At 46.1% G+C, this 15,612-nt stretch overlaps 1 protein-coding gene across 5 annotated transcripts in view; it reads left to right on the forward strand.

Annotated features, from left to right (window-relative positions):
* LOC115204708 (dixin-A) overlaps positions 1-15,612 on the forward strand; it is a 92,062-nt gene that overhangs the window by 14,635 nt on the left and 61,815 nt on the right. For all 5 annotated transcript variants that reach the window (XM_029770432.1, XM_029770436.1, XM_029770434.1 and 2 more), the window contains exons 3-7: positions 2,826-2,951; positions 3,420-3,633; positions 3,987-4,088; positions 12,049-12,119; positions 12,471-12,553. In XM_029770432.1, the coding sequence (XP_029626292.1) occupies positions 2,826-2,951; positions 3,420-3,633; positions 3,987-4,088; positions 12,049-12,119; positions 12,471-12,553 (596 nt within the window). The remainder of the gene's footprint in view (positions 1-2,825; positions 2,952-3,419; positions 3,634-3,986; positions 4,089-12,048; positions 12,120-12,470; positions 12,554-15,612) is intronic.

Consider the following 15,612-nt stretch of genomic DNA (forward strand, 5'->3'; position numbering starts at 1 on the left):
ACCACACTACACCACACTACACACCACACCACACCACACTACACCACACTACACCACACCACACCACACTACATCACACCACACTACACTACACCACACTACACCACACCACACTACACTACACCAAACCACACTACACTACACCACACCACACTACACCACACCACACCACACCACACTACACCAAACCACACTACACTACACCAAACCACACTACACTACACTACACCACACTACACCACACCACACTACACCAAACCACACTACACTACACTACACCACACCACACTACACCACACCATACTACACTACACCATAGAAACCATAGCTGTTATTTCTGATAGACATCATCTGATATTAAACAATTTAATTTCTAATTTGTTTGTTTTTATTTTCTCCTTTTTAATTTGTTTTGTGTTGAGTGTGTTGAGACAGGAAATGCACTTTAAATAAATGATAATTTGACTTCTGGGTAAGTGAGATTATCTTGTGAAAGTTTGTCACTTGTTTTACTTCTGGGGGGAATGCCATTAACAAGTATGATTACGGTTGTGCGAAGGAGGGAAGGAGAGAATCGAAGTTTCCTCCCTCGTGTGAACACACAAAGCAGTCGAAGAGAAGCAATAAACAGGGAAGATGTTTTCAACACAATCTCACATCCAGCACTTTGGATGGTTTACCTGGAGAATGCCGGGCCATCGTTTAATGAAAATAGAACTGCTTTGGTTAGTTTACCTGGAGAATGCCGGGCCATCGTTTAATGAAAATAGAACTGCTTTGGTTAGTTTACCTGGAGAATGCCGGGCCGTCGTTTAATGGAAATAGAACTGCTTTGGTTAGTTTACCTGGAGAATGCCGGGCCGTCGTTTAATGGAAATAGAACTGCTTTGGTTTGTTTACCTGGAGAATGCCGGGCCGTCGTTTAATGGAAATAGAACTGCTTTGGTTAGTTTACCTGGAGAATGCCGGGCCATCGTTTAATGAAAATAGAACTGCTTTGGTTAGTTTACCTGGAGAATGCCGGGCCATCGTTTAATGAAAATAGAACTGCTTTGGTTAGTTTACCTGGAGAATGCCGGGCCGTCGTTTAATGGAAATAGAACTGCTTTGGTTAGTTTACCTGGAGAATGCCGGGCCGTCGTTTAATGGAAATAGAACTGCTTTGGTTAGTTTACCTGGAGAATGCCGGGCCGTCGTTTAATGGAAATAGAACTGCTTTGGTTAGTTTACCTGGAGAATGCCGGGCCGTCGTTTAATGGAAATAGAACTGCTTTGGTTAGTTTACCTGGAGAATGCCGGGCCGTCGTTTAATGGAAATAGAACTGCTTTGGTTAGTTTACCTGGAGAATGCCGGGCCGTCGTTTAATGGAAATAGAACTGCTTTGGTTTGTTTACCTGGAGAATGCCGGGCCGTCGTTTAATAGAAATAGAACTGCTTTAGTTAGTTTACCTGGAGAATGCCGGGCCGTCGTTTAATAGAAATAGAACTGCTTTAGTTAGTTTACCTGGAGAATGCCGGGCCGTCGTTTAATAGAAATAGAACTGCTTTGTTTAATTTACCTGGAGAATGCCGGGCCGTCGTTTAATGGAAATAGAACTGCTTTGGTTAGTTTACCTGGAGAATGCCGGGCCGTCGTTTAATAGAAATAGAACTGCTTTAGTTAGTTTACCTGGAGAATGCCGGGCCGTCGTTTAATAGAAATAGAACTGCTTTAGTTAGTTTACCTGGAGAATGCCGGGCCGTCGTTTAATGGAAATAGAACTGCTTTGTTTAGTTTACCTGGAGAATGCCGGGCCGTCGTTTAATGGAAATAGAACTGCTTTGGTTAGTTTACCTGGAGAATGCCGGGCCGTCGTTTAATGGAAATAGAACTGCTTTGGTTAGTTTACCTGGAGAATGCCGGGCCGTCGTTTAATGGAAATAGAACTGCTTTGGTTAGTTTACCTGGAGAATGCCGGGCCGTCGTTTAATGGAAATAGAACTGCTTTGGTTTGTTTACCTGGAGAATGCCGGGCCGTCGTTTAATGGAAATAGAACTGCTTTGGTTAGTTTACCTGGAGAATGCCGGGCCGTCGTTTAATGGAAATAGAACTGCTTTGGTTAGTTTACCTGGAGAATGCCGGGCCGTCGTTTAATGGAAATAGAACTGCTTTGGTTAGTTTACCTGGAGAATGCCGGGCCGTCGTTTAATGGAAATAGAACTGCTTTGGTTAGTTTACCTGGAGAATGCCGGGCCGTCGTTTAATGGAAATAGAACTGCTTTGGTTTGTTTACCTGGAGAATGCCGGGCCGTCGTTTAATGGAAATAGAACTGCTTTGGTTTGTTTACCTGGAGAATGCCGGGCCGTCGTTTAATAGAAATAGAACTGCTTTAGTTAGTTTACCTGGAGAATGCCGGGCCGTCGTTTAATAGAAATAGAACTGCTTTAGTTAGTTTACCTGGAGAATGCCGGGCCGTCGTTTAATAGAAATAGAACTGCTTTAGTTAGTTTACCTGGAGAATGCCGGGCCGTCGTTTAATAGAAATAGAACTGCAGAGCGAACGGCTCGTCTTTAGTGATGCCCCAGTGGTACAACAACCACAGAGTTCCCAGTTTAAGCACCGCTTTCGCCCAATCCTGATTCTATCAAATAATCAATGATGAAAATCCCAACCCAGGAACTACTGCTGCTCGTAATCACGTAATTATACGTGAGCCTTGACAGATTGTTGCCGTTTACACGCAGAATCTGTCCACGAGAGATTAAATAAATTATAATTTGATTTATACAATAATAATTATGCTAACCCTGTCCTTCTCCCATCCCCCGTCTCCCCCTGCAGCGGGGGAGGTGTTGGAGGGGGTAAATGAGGCTCCTCGGGACCGAGAGGAGAGCAGGGAGAACGTGGAGCGAGTCCTCAACTTCATCACCTCCAGACGTATACGCATGGCTCACACCTCTGCTCGGGGTAACACACACACACTCGCACTCGCACTCACACAGTCACTCACACACACACACACACACACTAACACACTAACACACACACACACACACTAACACACACACACACACACTAACACACACACTAACACACACACACACACTAACACACACACACACACACACACACACTAACACACACTAACACACACTAACACACACTAACACACACACACTAACACACACTAACACACACACTAACACACACTAACACACACACACACAATAACACACACACACACACACTAACACACACACACACAAACCGACAGACCTCACACCTCTGCCTGGGGTAACACACACACACACACACACACACACACACACACACCTGTCCCACAGTTCTCACATAATCTCTCTTTCTTCTGTGTGTGTGTGTGTGTGTGTGTGTGTGTGTGTGTGTGTGTGTGTGTGTGTGTGTGTGTGTGTGTAGATATAGTAGAAGGTGATCTGAAGTCAGTGATGAGGTTGATTCTGGCTCTAGCCGCCCACTTCAAACCATCAGCCAATCAGAGAGCAGCGTCCAGGGGTGCAGGGAGCATGGCTGGAGCCGCAGCCAACCACAGGACACTCTCCACAGTTGCCATGGCGCAGAGTGCAGCAACAGCATTGGCAGCCGCACGACACGACGCAGAGAGAACAGCTAGGTACACACACCTCCACACACACACACACACACACACCTCCACAGGTACACACACACACACACACCTCCACACACACACCTCCACAGGTACACACACATACACACACACACCTCCACAGGTACACACACACACACACACACCTCCACAGGTACACACACCTCCACAGGTACACACACACACACCTCCACACACACCTCCACACACACACACACACACACACACCTCCACAGGTACACACACACACACTCCTCTATTCAGTGTGTGTGTGTGTGTGTGTGTGTGTGTGTGTGTGTGTGTGTGTGTGTGTGTGTATGTGTGTGTGTGTGTGGGTGTAATGTGTAATGTCTCTCCAGTGGTTGGGGTCTGCTTGTAGAGGAGGATGGAGGTGTGTGTGTTCGTGCTCTTGTCCAGCAGTACGAGAGACGACCGCCAGACGATCCTGATACACCAAGCAGGTAACGCACTCATACCCCCCACACTCATACCCCCACACTCATTACCCCCACACTCATACCCCCCACACACTCATACCCCCCAGACACTCATACCCCCCAGACACTCATACCCCCCAGATACTCATACCCCCACACTCATACACCCCCACACTCATACCCCCCAGACATTCATACCCCCCCAGATACTCATACCCCCACACTCATACCCCCACGCTCTCATACCCCAGACACTCATACCCCAGATACTCATACCCCCACACTCATACCCCACGCACTCATACCCCACGCACTCATACCCCCCAGACACTCATACCCCCCAGATACTCATACCCCCCAGATACTCATACCCCCCAGATACTCATACCCCCACACTCATACCCCCACGCTCTCATACCCCAGACACGCATACCCCCAGATTCTCATACCCCCACACTCATACCCCACGCACTCATACCCCCCACACTCATACCCCCCAGACACTCATACCCCCCAGATACTCATACCCCCACACTCATACCCCACGCACTCATACCCCCCACACTCATACCCCGACACTCATACCCCCCACACACTCATACCCCCCAGACACTCATACCCCCCAGACACTCATACCCCCCAGACACTCATACCCCCCAGACACTCATACCCCCCAGATACTCATACCCCACGCACTCATACCCCCCAGATACTCATACCCCCACACTCATACCCCCCAGACACTCATACCCCCCCAGATACTCATACCCCCACACTCATACCCCCACGCTCTCATACCCCAGACACTCATACTCCAGATACTCATACCCCCACACTCATACCCCACGCACTCATACCCCATGCACTCATACCCCCCAGACACTCATACCCCCCAGATACTCATACCCCCACACTCATACCCCCCAGACACTCATACCCCCCACACTCATACCCCCCAGATACTCATACCCCACGCACTCATACCCCCCAGACACTCATACCCCCAGATACTCATACCCCCCACACTGATACCCCCCACACTGATACCCCCCACACTGATACCCCCCATACACTTATACCCCCCACACTCATACCCCATACACTCATATCCCCCATACACTCATATCCCCCCACACTCATACCCCCCACACTCATACCCCCCACACTCATACCCCCCACACTCAAATCCCCCCATACACTCATATCCCCCCATACACTCATATCCCCCCATACACTCATAATCCCCCCACACTCATATCCCCCACACTCATATCCCCCATACACTCATATCCCAGACACTCATACCCCAGATACTCATACCCCCACACTCATACCCCACGCACTCATACCCCCCCACACTCATATCCCCCATACACTTATACCCCCCATACACTCATATCCCCCATACACTCATACCCCCCACACTCATATCCCCCATACACTCATACCCCAGACACTCATACCCCAGATACTCATACCCCCACACTCATACCCCACGCACTCATACCCCCCCACACTCATATCCCCCATACACTTATACCCCCCATACACTCATACCCCCCCGCACTCATATCCCCCCATACACTCATATCCCCCATACACTCATATCCCCCACACTCATATCCCCCATACACTAATATCCCCCCATAGACTCATACCCCCCACACTCATATCCCCCACACTCATATCCCCCCACACTCATATCCCCCATACACTCATACCCCCCCACACTCAAATCCCCCCATACACTCATATCCCCCCATACACTCATATCCCCCACACTCATATCCCCCCATACACTCATATCCCCCCCACACTCATATCCCCCACACTCATATCCCCCATACACTCATATCCCCCCCATACACTCATACCCCCCACACTCATATCCCCCATACACTCATACCCCAGACACTCATACCCCAGATACTCATACCCCCACACTCATACCCCACGCACTCATACCCCCCCACACTCATATCCCCCATACACTTATACCCCCCATACACTCATATCCCCCATACACTCATACCCCCCGCACTCATATCCCCCCATACACTCATATCCCCCATACACTCATATCCCCCACACTCATATCCCCCCATACACTAATATCCCCCCATAGACTCATACCCCCCACACTCATATCCCCCACACTCATATCCCCCCACACTCATATCCCCCATACACTCATACCCCCCCACACTCATACCCCCCCACACTCATACCCCCATACACTCATATCCCCCCATACACTCATATCCCCCCCACACTCATACCCCCCCACACTCATACCCCCCTACACTCATATCCCCCCACACTCATACCCCCCCACACTCATACCCCATACACTCATATCCCCCATACACTCATACCCCCCATACTCATACCCCCCCACACTCATATCCCCCATACTCATACCCCCACACTCATACCCCCCCACTCATACCCCCCTACACTCATAATCCCCCCACACTCATACCCCCCCACACTCATATCCCCCATACACTCATACCCCCCATACACTCATATCCCCCATACACTCATATCCCCCATACACTCATATCCCCCACACTCATATCCCCCCATACACTCATATCCCCCACACTCATATCCCCCCATACACTCATATCCCCCCATACACTCATATCCCCCCATAGACTCATACCCCCCACACTCATATCCCCCCACACTCATATCCCCCCACACTCATATCCCCCATACACTCATATCCCCCACACTCATACCCCCCCACACTCATACCCCCCCACACTCATACCCCCCCATACACTCATATCCCCCCATACACTCATACCCCCCCACACTCATATCCCCCATACACTCATACCCCCCCACACTCATATCCCCCATACACTCATATCCCCCATACACTCATATCCCCCATACACTCATACCCCCCCACACTCATACCCCCCCACACTCATACCCCCCCACACTCATACCCCCCTACACTCATATCCCCCCACACTTTATACCCCCCACACTCATACCCCCCCCACACTCATATCCCCCATACACTCATACCCCCCCATACTCATACCCCACCACACTCATATCCCCCATACACTCATATCCCCCCACACTCATATCCCCCATACACTCATATCCCCCATACACTCATATCCCCCCACACTCATATCCCCCACACTCATACCCCCCACACTGATACCCCCCACACTGATACCCCCCATACACTTATACCCCCCACACTCATACCCCCCACACTCATACCCCCATACACTCATATCCCCCATACACTCATATCCCCCATACACTCATATCCCCCATACACTCATACCCCCCACACTCATACCCCCCCACACTCAAATCCCCCCCACACTCAAATCCCCCCATACACTCATATCCCCCCATACACTCATATCCCCCCCACACTCATATCCCCCCATACACTCATATCCCCCCCACACTCATATCCCCCACACTCATATCCCCCATACACTCATATCCCCCCCATACACTCATACCCCCCACACTCATATCCCCCATACACTCATACCCCAGACACTCATACCCCAAATACTCATACCCCCACACTCATACCCCACGCACTCATACCCCCCCACACTCATATCCCCCATACACTTATATCCCCCATACACTCATATCCCCCATACACTCATACCCCCCCGCACTCATATCCCCCCATACACTCATATCCCCCATACACTCATATCCCCCACACTCATATCCCCCCATACACTAATATCCCCCCATAGACTCATACCCCCCACACTCATATCCCCCACACTCATATCCCCCCACACTCATACCCCCCCACACTCATACCCCCATACACTCATATCCCCCCATACACTCATAACCCCCCCACACTCATACCCCCCCACACTCATACCCCCCCACACTCATACCCCCCCACACTCATACCCCCCTACACTCATATCCCCCCACACTCCTACCCCCCCACACTCATACCCCATACACTCATATCCCCCATACACTCATACCCCCCATACTCATACCCCCCCACACTCATATCCCCCATACTCATACCCCCACACTCATACCCCACGCACTCATACACCCCCACACTCATACCCCCCCACTCATACCCCCCTACACTCATAATCCCCCCCACACTCATACCCCCCACACTCATATCCCCCATACACTCATACCCCCATACACTCATATCCCCCATACACTCATACCCCCCCACACTCATATCCCCCCATACACTCATATCCCCCATACACTCATATCCCCCACACTCATATCCCCCCATACACTCATATCCCCCCATAGACTCATACCCCCCACACTCATATCCCCCCACACTCATATCCCCCATACACTCATACCCCCCCACACTCATACCCCCCCACACTCATACCCCCATACACTCATATCCCCCATACACTCATATCCCCCCATACACTCATACCCCCCCACACTCATATCCCCCATACACTCATATCCCCCATACACTCATACCCCCCCACACTTATACCCCCCCACACTCATACCCCCCCACACTCATACCCCCCTACACTTATATCCCCCCACACTTTATACCCCCCACACTCATACCCCCCCACACTCATATCCCCCATACACTCATACCCCCCCATACTCATACCCCACCACACTCATATCCCCCATACACTCATATCCCCCATACACTCATATCCCCCACACACTCATATCCCCCCATACACTCCTATCCCCCCACACTCATATCCCCCACACACTCATATCCCCCCATACACTCATATCCCCCCCCACACTCATATCCCCCACACTCATATCCCCCCATACACTCATATCCCTGCATAAACTCATAGCCCCCACACTCATATCCCCCACACAGCCAAGTTTGATACAGGCCTAAGTAGGATTTCATAACTTGTACGAGGTGAAATCTTCATGTCAGTGGTCTTCAGGTCAGAGAGTCAGAGCTCTAGAACGAGGCCAGAGTTGTATTCTGAGTTGGATGACCATTCAAAACGATTTGTCCCAGTCGGAGCCCAGGTCCCAGTTGAACGCTCGTAAGTCAGAGATTCCCGAGTTCCCAGTTGAACGCTCGTAAGTCAGAGATTCCTGAGTTCCCAGTTGAACGCTCGTAAGTCAGAGATTTCCGAGTTCCCAGTTGAACGCGGCATGAAAGCACCATGACCATCAGTACAGTAAAAAAGCTAATTATTTAAATTTATGCTCCGCAGTGCCTCAAGTGCTATACCAACCGATCTATTTTGTTATCAAAGCTTGAGTTTTGAAATATAATATTGTTTGAGAAGAACAATATTGGCAGGCCAGGCATATAGCCACTATGCTGGGGTAATATTTTATGAATACTGCCCAGCCTCATTCCTCCAGAACTGTTTTTATTAGGTACATTAGGTACATTTTTGAAGTAATGTTTTTTATAGAAATCTGAGCTGTAAATCACAGCTTGCTTTATGGCTGCGAAAGTGATCTGGACTCAGAATAGCTTGGTGACCACTGTTTTTCAGCTAAACATTCTGATGTGTTGCACCAGACTCAATGCTTTTTAAAGTATTCGGGTTGAAGCCTGGGCCTACTGGTTGTGGGGTTGTAGCCTGGGCCTACTGGTTGTGGGGTTGTAGCCTGGGCCTACTGGTTGTGGGGTTGTAGCCTGGGCCTACTGGTTGTGGGGATGTAGCCTGGGCCTACTGGTTGTGGGGATGTAGCCTGGGCCTACTGGTTGTGGGGATGTAGCCTGGGCCTACTGGTTGTGGGGATGTAGCCTGGGCCTACTGGTTGTGGGGATGTAGCCTGGGCCTACTGGTTGTGGGGATGTAGCCTGGGCCTACTGGTTGTGGGGATGTAGCCTGGGCCTACTGGTTGTGGGGATGTAGTCTGGGCCTACTGGTTGTGGGGTTGTAGCCTGGGCCTACTGGTTGTATGAATGTGGGGATGTAGCCTGGGCCTACTGGTTGTGTGAATGTGGGGATGTAGCCTGGGCCTACTGGTTGTGTGAATGTGGGGATGTAGCCTGGGCCTACTGGTTGTGTGAATGTGGGGATGTAGCCTGGGCCTACTGGTTGTGGGGTTGTAGCCTGGGCCTACTGGTTGTGTGAATGTGGGGATGTAGCCTGGGCCTACTGGTTGTGGGGATGTAGCCTGGGCCTACTGGTTGTATGAATGTAGGGTTGTAGCCTGGGCCTACTGGTTGTGTGAATGTGGGGATGTAGCCTGGGCCTACTGGTTGTGTGAATGTGGGGATGTAGCCTGGGCCTACTGGTTGTATGAATGTAGGGTTGTAGCCTGGGCCTACTGGTTGTGTGAATGTGGGGATGTAGCCTGGGCCTACTGGTTGTGTGAATGTGGGGATGTAGCCTGGGCCTACTGGTTGTGTGAATGTGGGATCTATCGTCCCACCACTGTCCCAGAGTCTGTTTGGAATAGGCCATTTCTTTCTTGACATGCTGACCAATAGAATAGGTCAACTTTCCTACTATGGGGATAGTAGATTGACAGGCTAGTGATTTAGCTGTTCGTTACTCATCTTGTTGGCTGAGGAACAGTAAATGTGGACAGTTATTCTAACATCTTCATAGTGCTCATCAGAATTATGAGGAAAGAAAGAAAGAATGCACATCATTGCATCCTTGATTTGCATGTTCTGTTAATATGATTTACCATAATCTGAATGTTCTGTTAGTGTGAATTACCATAATGTAAATGTTCTGTTAGTATGAATTACCATATTCTAAATGTTCTGTTAGTGTGAATTACCATAATGTAAATGTTCTGTTAGTATGAATTACCATAATCTGAATGTTCTGTTAGTGTGAATTACCATAATATGAATGCTCTGTTAGTATGAATTACCATAATGTAAATGTTCTGTTAGTATGAATTACCATAATGTAAATGTTCTGTTAGTATGAATTACCATAATCTAAATGTTCTGTTAATATGAATTACCATAATGTAAATGTTCTGTTAGTATGAATTACCATAATGTAAATGTTCTGTTAATATGAATTACCATAATGTAAGTGTTCTGTTAGTGTGAATTACCATAATCTGAATGTTCTGTTAGTGTGAATTACCATAATCTGAATGTTCTGTTAGTATGTATTACCATAATCTGAATGTTCTGTTAGTGTGAATTACTATAATCTGAATGTTCTGTTAGTATGAATTACCATGAGCTAAATGTGATTTCTGTTATTCTGAACACCGTGGGTGGACACCCTAATGGGCAGTGGTCTAAAGTACTTAAGTAAAAATAGTTTTTGGGGTATCAGTATTTTACTATTTATATTTTTGACAATTTTTACTTTTATTTCACTACATTCCTAAAGAAAATTATGTACTTTTTACTGCATACATTTTCCCTGACACCCAAATTACTCGTTACATTTTGAATGCTTAGCAGGACAGGAACATGGTCTGATTCACACACTAAACAGAGAACATCCCTGGTCATCCCTACTGCCTCTGATCTGGAGGACTCACTAAACACACATGCAGCGTTTGTAAATGATGTCTGAGTGTTATTGTGTACCCCTGGCTATCCATACATTTTAAAATAAGAAAATGGTGGAGTCTGGTTTGCTTTATATAAGGAATTTGAAATGATTTATATATTTTATCAATTACATTTACTTTTGATAGTTAAATATATTTAGAACCAAATACTTTTAGACTTTTACTCCAGTAGTATTTTACTGGGTAACTTTCACTTTTACTTGAGTAACTTTCTATTAAGGTATCTATACTTTTACTACAGTATGACTATTGGGTACTTTTACCACCACTGCTAATGGGTTACGCACCCAATACATATGGGTCCGAGAAATGTCTTAAATGTCCGGTAAGTTTAAATGCTGCCTGTCAAATGTCCAGCGCCACATTTTCCTAACGGAAACCCTGCACCACACACACACACACACACACACACACCGCACAAACCACACACCCTCCTGTCAGTAATCAGTGTTTATATCCTCAGTTCCCCCAGAGCCCCGCCCACCAGCCAATCAGACAACAGAGAGCCGGAGGAAAGCCAACCAGAGAGAAGCAGTAAGACGCACGCACGCACACACACACACAAGTTGGCAGTGTAGGTTTTGCAGTGCACAGGTTAGGTTAGTGTCAGGCTGCCTCGCTGGGTCAGACGTCAGAATCAGGTAAACATGCAGCAATGAATAGGATTCAATATGATTCAATATGAATCATCAGGATGAATATGATTCAATATATTCAGTAAGACTCAATCGATTCATTACGATTCAATATGATCTAATAGATTCATTAAGATAAGATGGCTTAATAAAGTCACACAGACTTCAACATTAACTGTGAAATATTTCTCTCCCCATTGCTGTGTGTGTGTGTGTGTGTGTGTGTGTGTGTGTGTGTTTGTGTGTGTAGCTAAGGCAGGTTGGGAGAGTCCTCTGACTGAGAGCCTGGAGAGAGAGATGCAGGAGACACGGAGAATGGTGTCAGCTCTACAGGTACACACACATTATGTTTTTCTGTCCTCGTGGGGACCGAAAATACATTTTCATTCAAAATCCTATTTTCCTTAACCTAACCATAACCCTAACCTAAACCTAAACTTGACCCCAAAAACTAGACCTGACCCTAAAACTAGACCTGACCCTAAAACTAGACCTGACCCTAAAACTAGACCTGACCGTAACTCCTAACCCTAATTGTAACCCTAAACCTAACCCCTAAGCCTAAAATAGAATTTTCCCTCGTGGGGACCGGCAAAATGTCCCCACTTGTCCGAATTTTTGTTGTTTTAACTGTCCTTGTGAGAACCTCTGGTACCCTAAAGGATAGTGAAACAAAAACACACACAGACAGACTGTTCGAGCCATCTTCAAAGAAAAATAAATGTGTTAATACATTCCCAGCCATCACCATGTCTTGAGACACAGGTGATGTCTGGGTATGAATGATTTATAGAATGTTTAGGAGCTGTGTATGAAATGTCTATAAAAGGAACATGTTTATGTTTCTAGAGAATATTATTGGAGAAGAAATATGTTTTAAACTTTATTCTTCTAGAGAATATTGGAGAAGGAATATGTTTATAGAGAATGTTATTGAAGAAGTAATATGTTTATAGAGAATATTATTGGAGAAGTAATATGTTTATAGAGAATATTATTGGAGAAGGAATATTTTTTAAACGTTATGCTTCTAGATAATATTATTGGAAAAGGAATATGTTTATAGAGAATATTATTGGAGAAGGAATATGTTTTAAACGTTATTCTTCTAGATAATATTATTGTAGAAGGAATTTGATTATAGAGAATAGTATTGAAGAAGGAATATGTTTTAAACGTTATGTTTATAGAGAATATTATTGGAGAAGGAATATGTTTATAGAGAATAGTATTGAAGAAGTAATATGTTTTAAATGTTATGTTTATAGAGAATATTATTGGAGAAGGAATATATTTATGTTTATAGAGAAAAGTATCAGGGAAATAATATGGTTTTAAACATTATGTTTATAGAGAATATTATTGCAGAATTAATATGTTTATAGAGAATATTTTGGGAGAAATAATATTTTTACATTTAGAAAGAATATTCTCTGAGAAGGAATATGTTAATGTTTCTAGAGAATATTATTGGAGAATTAATATGTTAATGTTTCTAGAGAATATTATTGGAGAATTAATATGTTTATGTTGATAGAGAATATTATTGGAGAATGAATATGTTAATGTTTGTAGAGAATATTATTGGAGAAGGAATATGTTTATAGAGAATATTATTGGAGAATTAATATGTTAATGTTTCTAGAGAATATTATTGGAGAATTAATATGTTTATGTTTCTAGAGAATATTATCTGAGAAGGAATATGTTTTAAACTTTGTTTCTAGAGAGTATTGGAGAAGCAATACAGTGCATTCAGAAAGTATTCAGACCCCTTCCCCTTTTCCACATTTTGTTACATTACAGCCTTATTCTAAAGTGGATTGAATATAACATTTTCCTCATCAATCTACACACAATACCCCATAATGACATCACAATACCCCATAATGACATCACAATACCACATAATGACATCACAATACCCCATAATGACATCACAATACCCCATAATGACCAAGCGAAAACAGGTTTTTAGGAAAAAAAACAAAAAAAACAGAAACACCTTATTTACATAAGTATTCAGACCTTTTGCTTTGATTGGACATGATTTGGAAAGGCACACACCTGTCTATATAAGGTCCAACAGTTAACAGTGAATATCAGAGAAACAAAAACAAGCCATGAGGTTGAAGGGATTGTCCATTTACATAAGTATTCATATCCTTTACCTAGTACTTTGTTGAAGCACCTTGTGCAGCTATTACAGCCTTGAGTCTTCTTGGGTATGACGCTACAAGCTTGGCACACCTGTATTTGGGGAATTTCTCCCATTCTTCTCTGCAGATCTACTCAACCTTTTTACATTTTTTTATTTATTTATCTGTATTTTACGAGGTAAGTTGACTGAGAACACGTTCTCATTTGCAGCAACGACCTGGGGAATAGTTACAGGGGAGAGGATGGGGGGATGAATGAGCCAATTGGAAGCTGGGGATGATTAGGTGACCGTGATGGTATGAGGTCCAGATTGGGAATTTAGCCAGGACACCAGGGGTTAACACCCCTACTCTTATTTACATTTACGTCATTTAGCAGACGCTCTTATCCAGAGCGACTTACAAATCTTATGATAAGTACCATGGGATCTTTAGTGACCACAGAGAGTCAGGACACCCGTTTAACGTCCCATCCGAAAGACGGCACCCTACACAGGGCAATGTCCCCAATCACTGCCCTGGGGCATTGGGATATTTTTATTTTAGACCAGAGGAAAGAGTGCCTCCTACTGACCCTCCAACACCACTTCCAGCAGCATCTGGTCTCCCATCCAGGGACTGACCAGGACCAACCCTGCTTAGCTTCAGAAGCAAGCCAGCAATGGGATGCAGGGTGGTGTGCTGCTGGCCAACCTCTATCAGGTTGGATGGGGAGCGTTGCTGCACAGCTATTTTCAGGATGTTTGATTGGGTTCAAGTCCGTGCTCTGGCTGGGCCACTCAAGGGCATTAGGAGACTTGTCCCAAAGCCACTCCTACGTTGTCTTTGCTGTGTGCTTAGAGTTGTTGTCCTGTTGGAAGGTGAACCTTCGCTCCAGTCTGAGGTCCTGAGCGCTCTGTAGCAGGTTTTCATCAAGGATCTCTCTGTACTTTGTTACGTTCATCTTTCCCTCGATCCTGACTAGTCTACCAGTCCCTGCAGCTGAAAACATCCCACAGCACGATGCTGCTACCACCATGCTTCACCGTAGGGATGGTGCCAGGTTTCTTCCAGACGTGGCGCTTGGCATTCAGGCTAAAGAGTTCAACCTTGGTTTCATCAGACCAGAGAATCTTGTTTCTCATGGTCTGAATCTTTAGGAGCCTTTTGGCAAACTCCAAGCAGCCTGTCATGCGACTTTTACTGAGGAGTGGTTTCCGTCTGGCCACTCTGCCATAAAGGACTGATTGGTGG

Source organism: Salmo trutta, chromosome 12 (genome assembly GCF_901001165.1).
Source record: "Salmo trutta chromosome 12, fSalTru1.1, whole genome shotgun sequence".
In the NCBI taxonomy this organism is placed as follows: Eukaryota; Metazoa; Chordata; class Actinopteri; order Salmoniformes; family Salmonidae; genus Salmo; species Salmo trutta.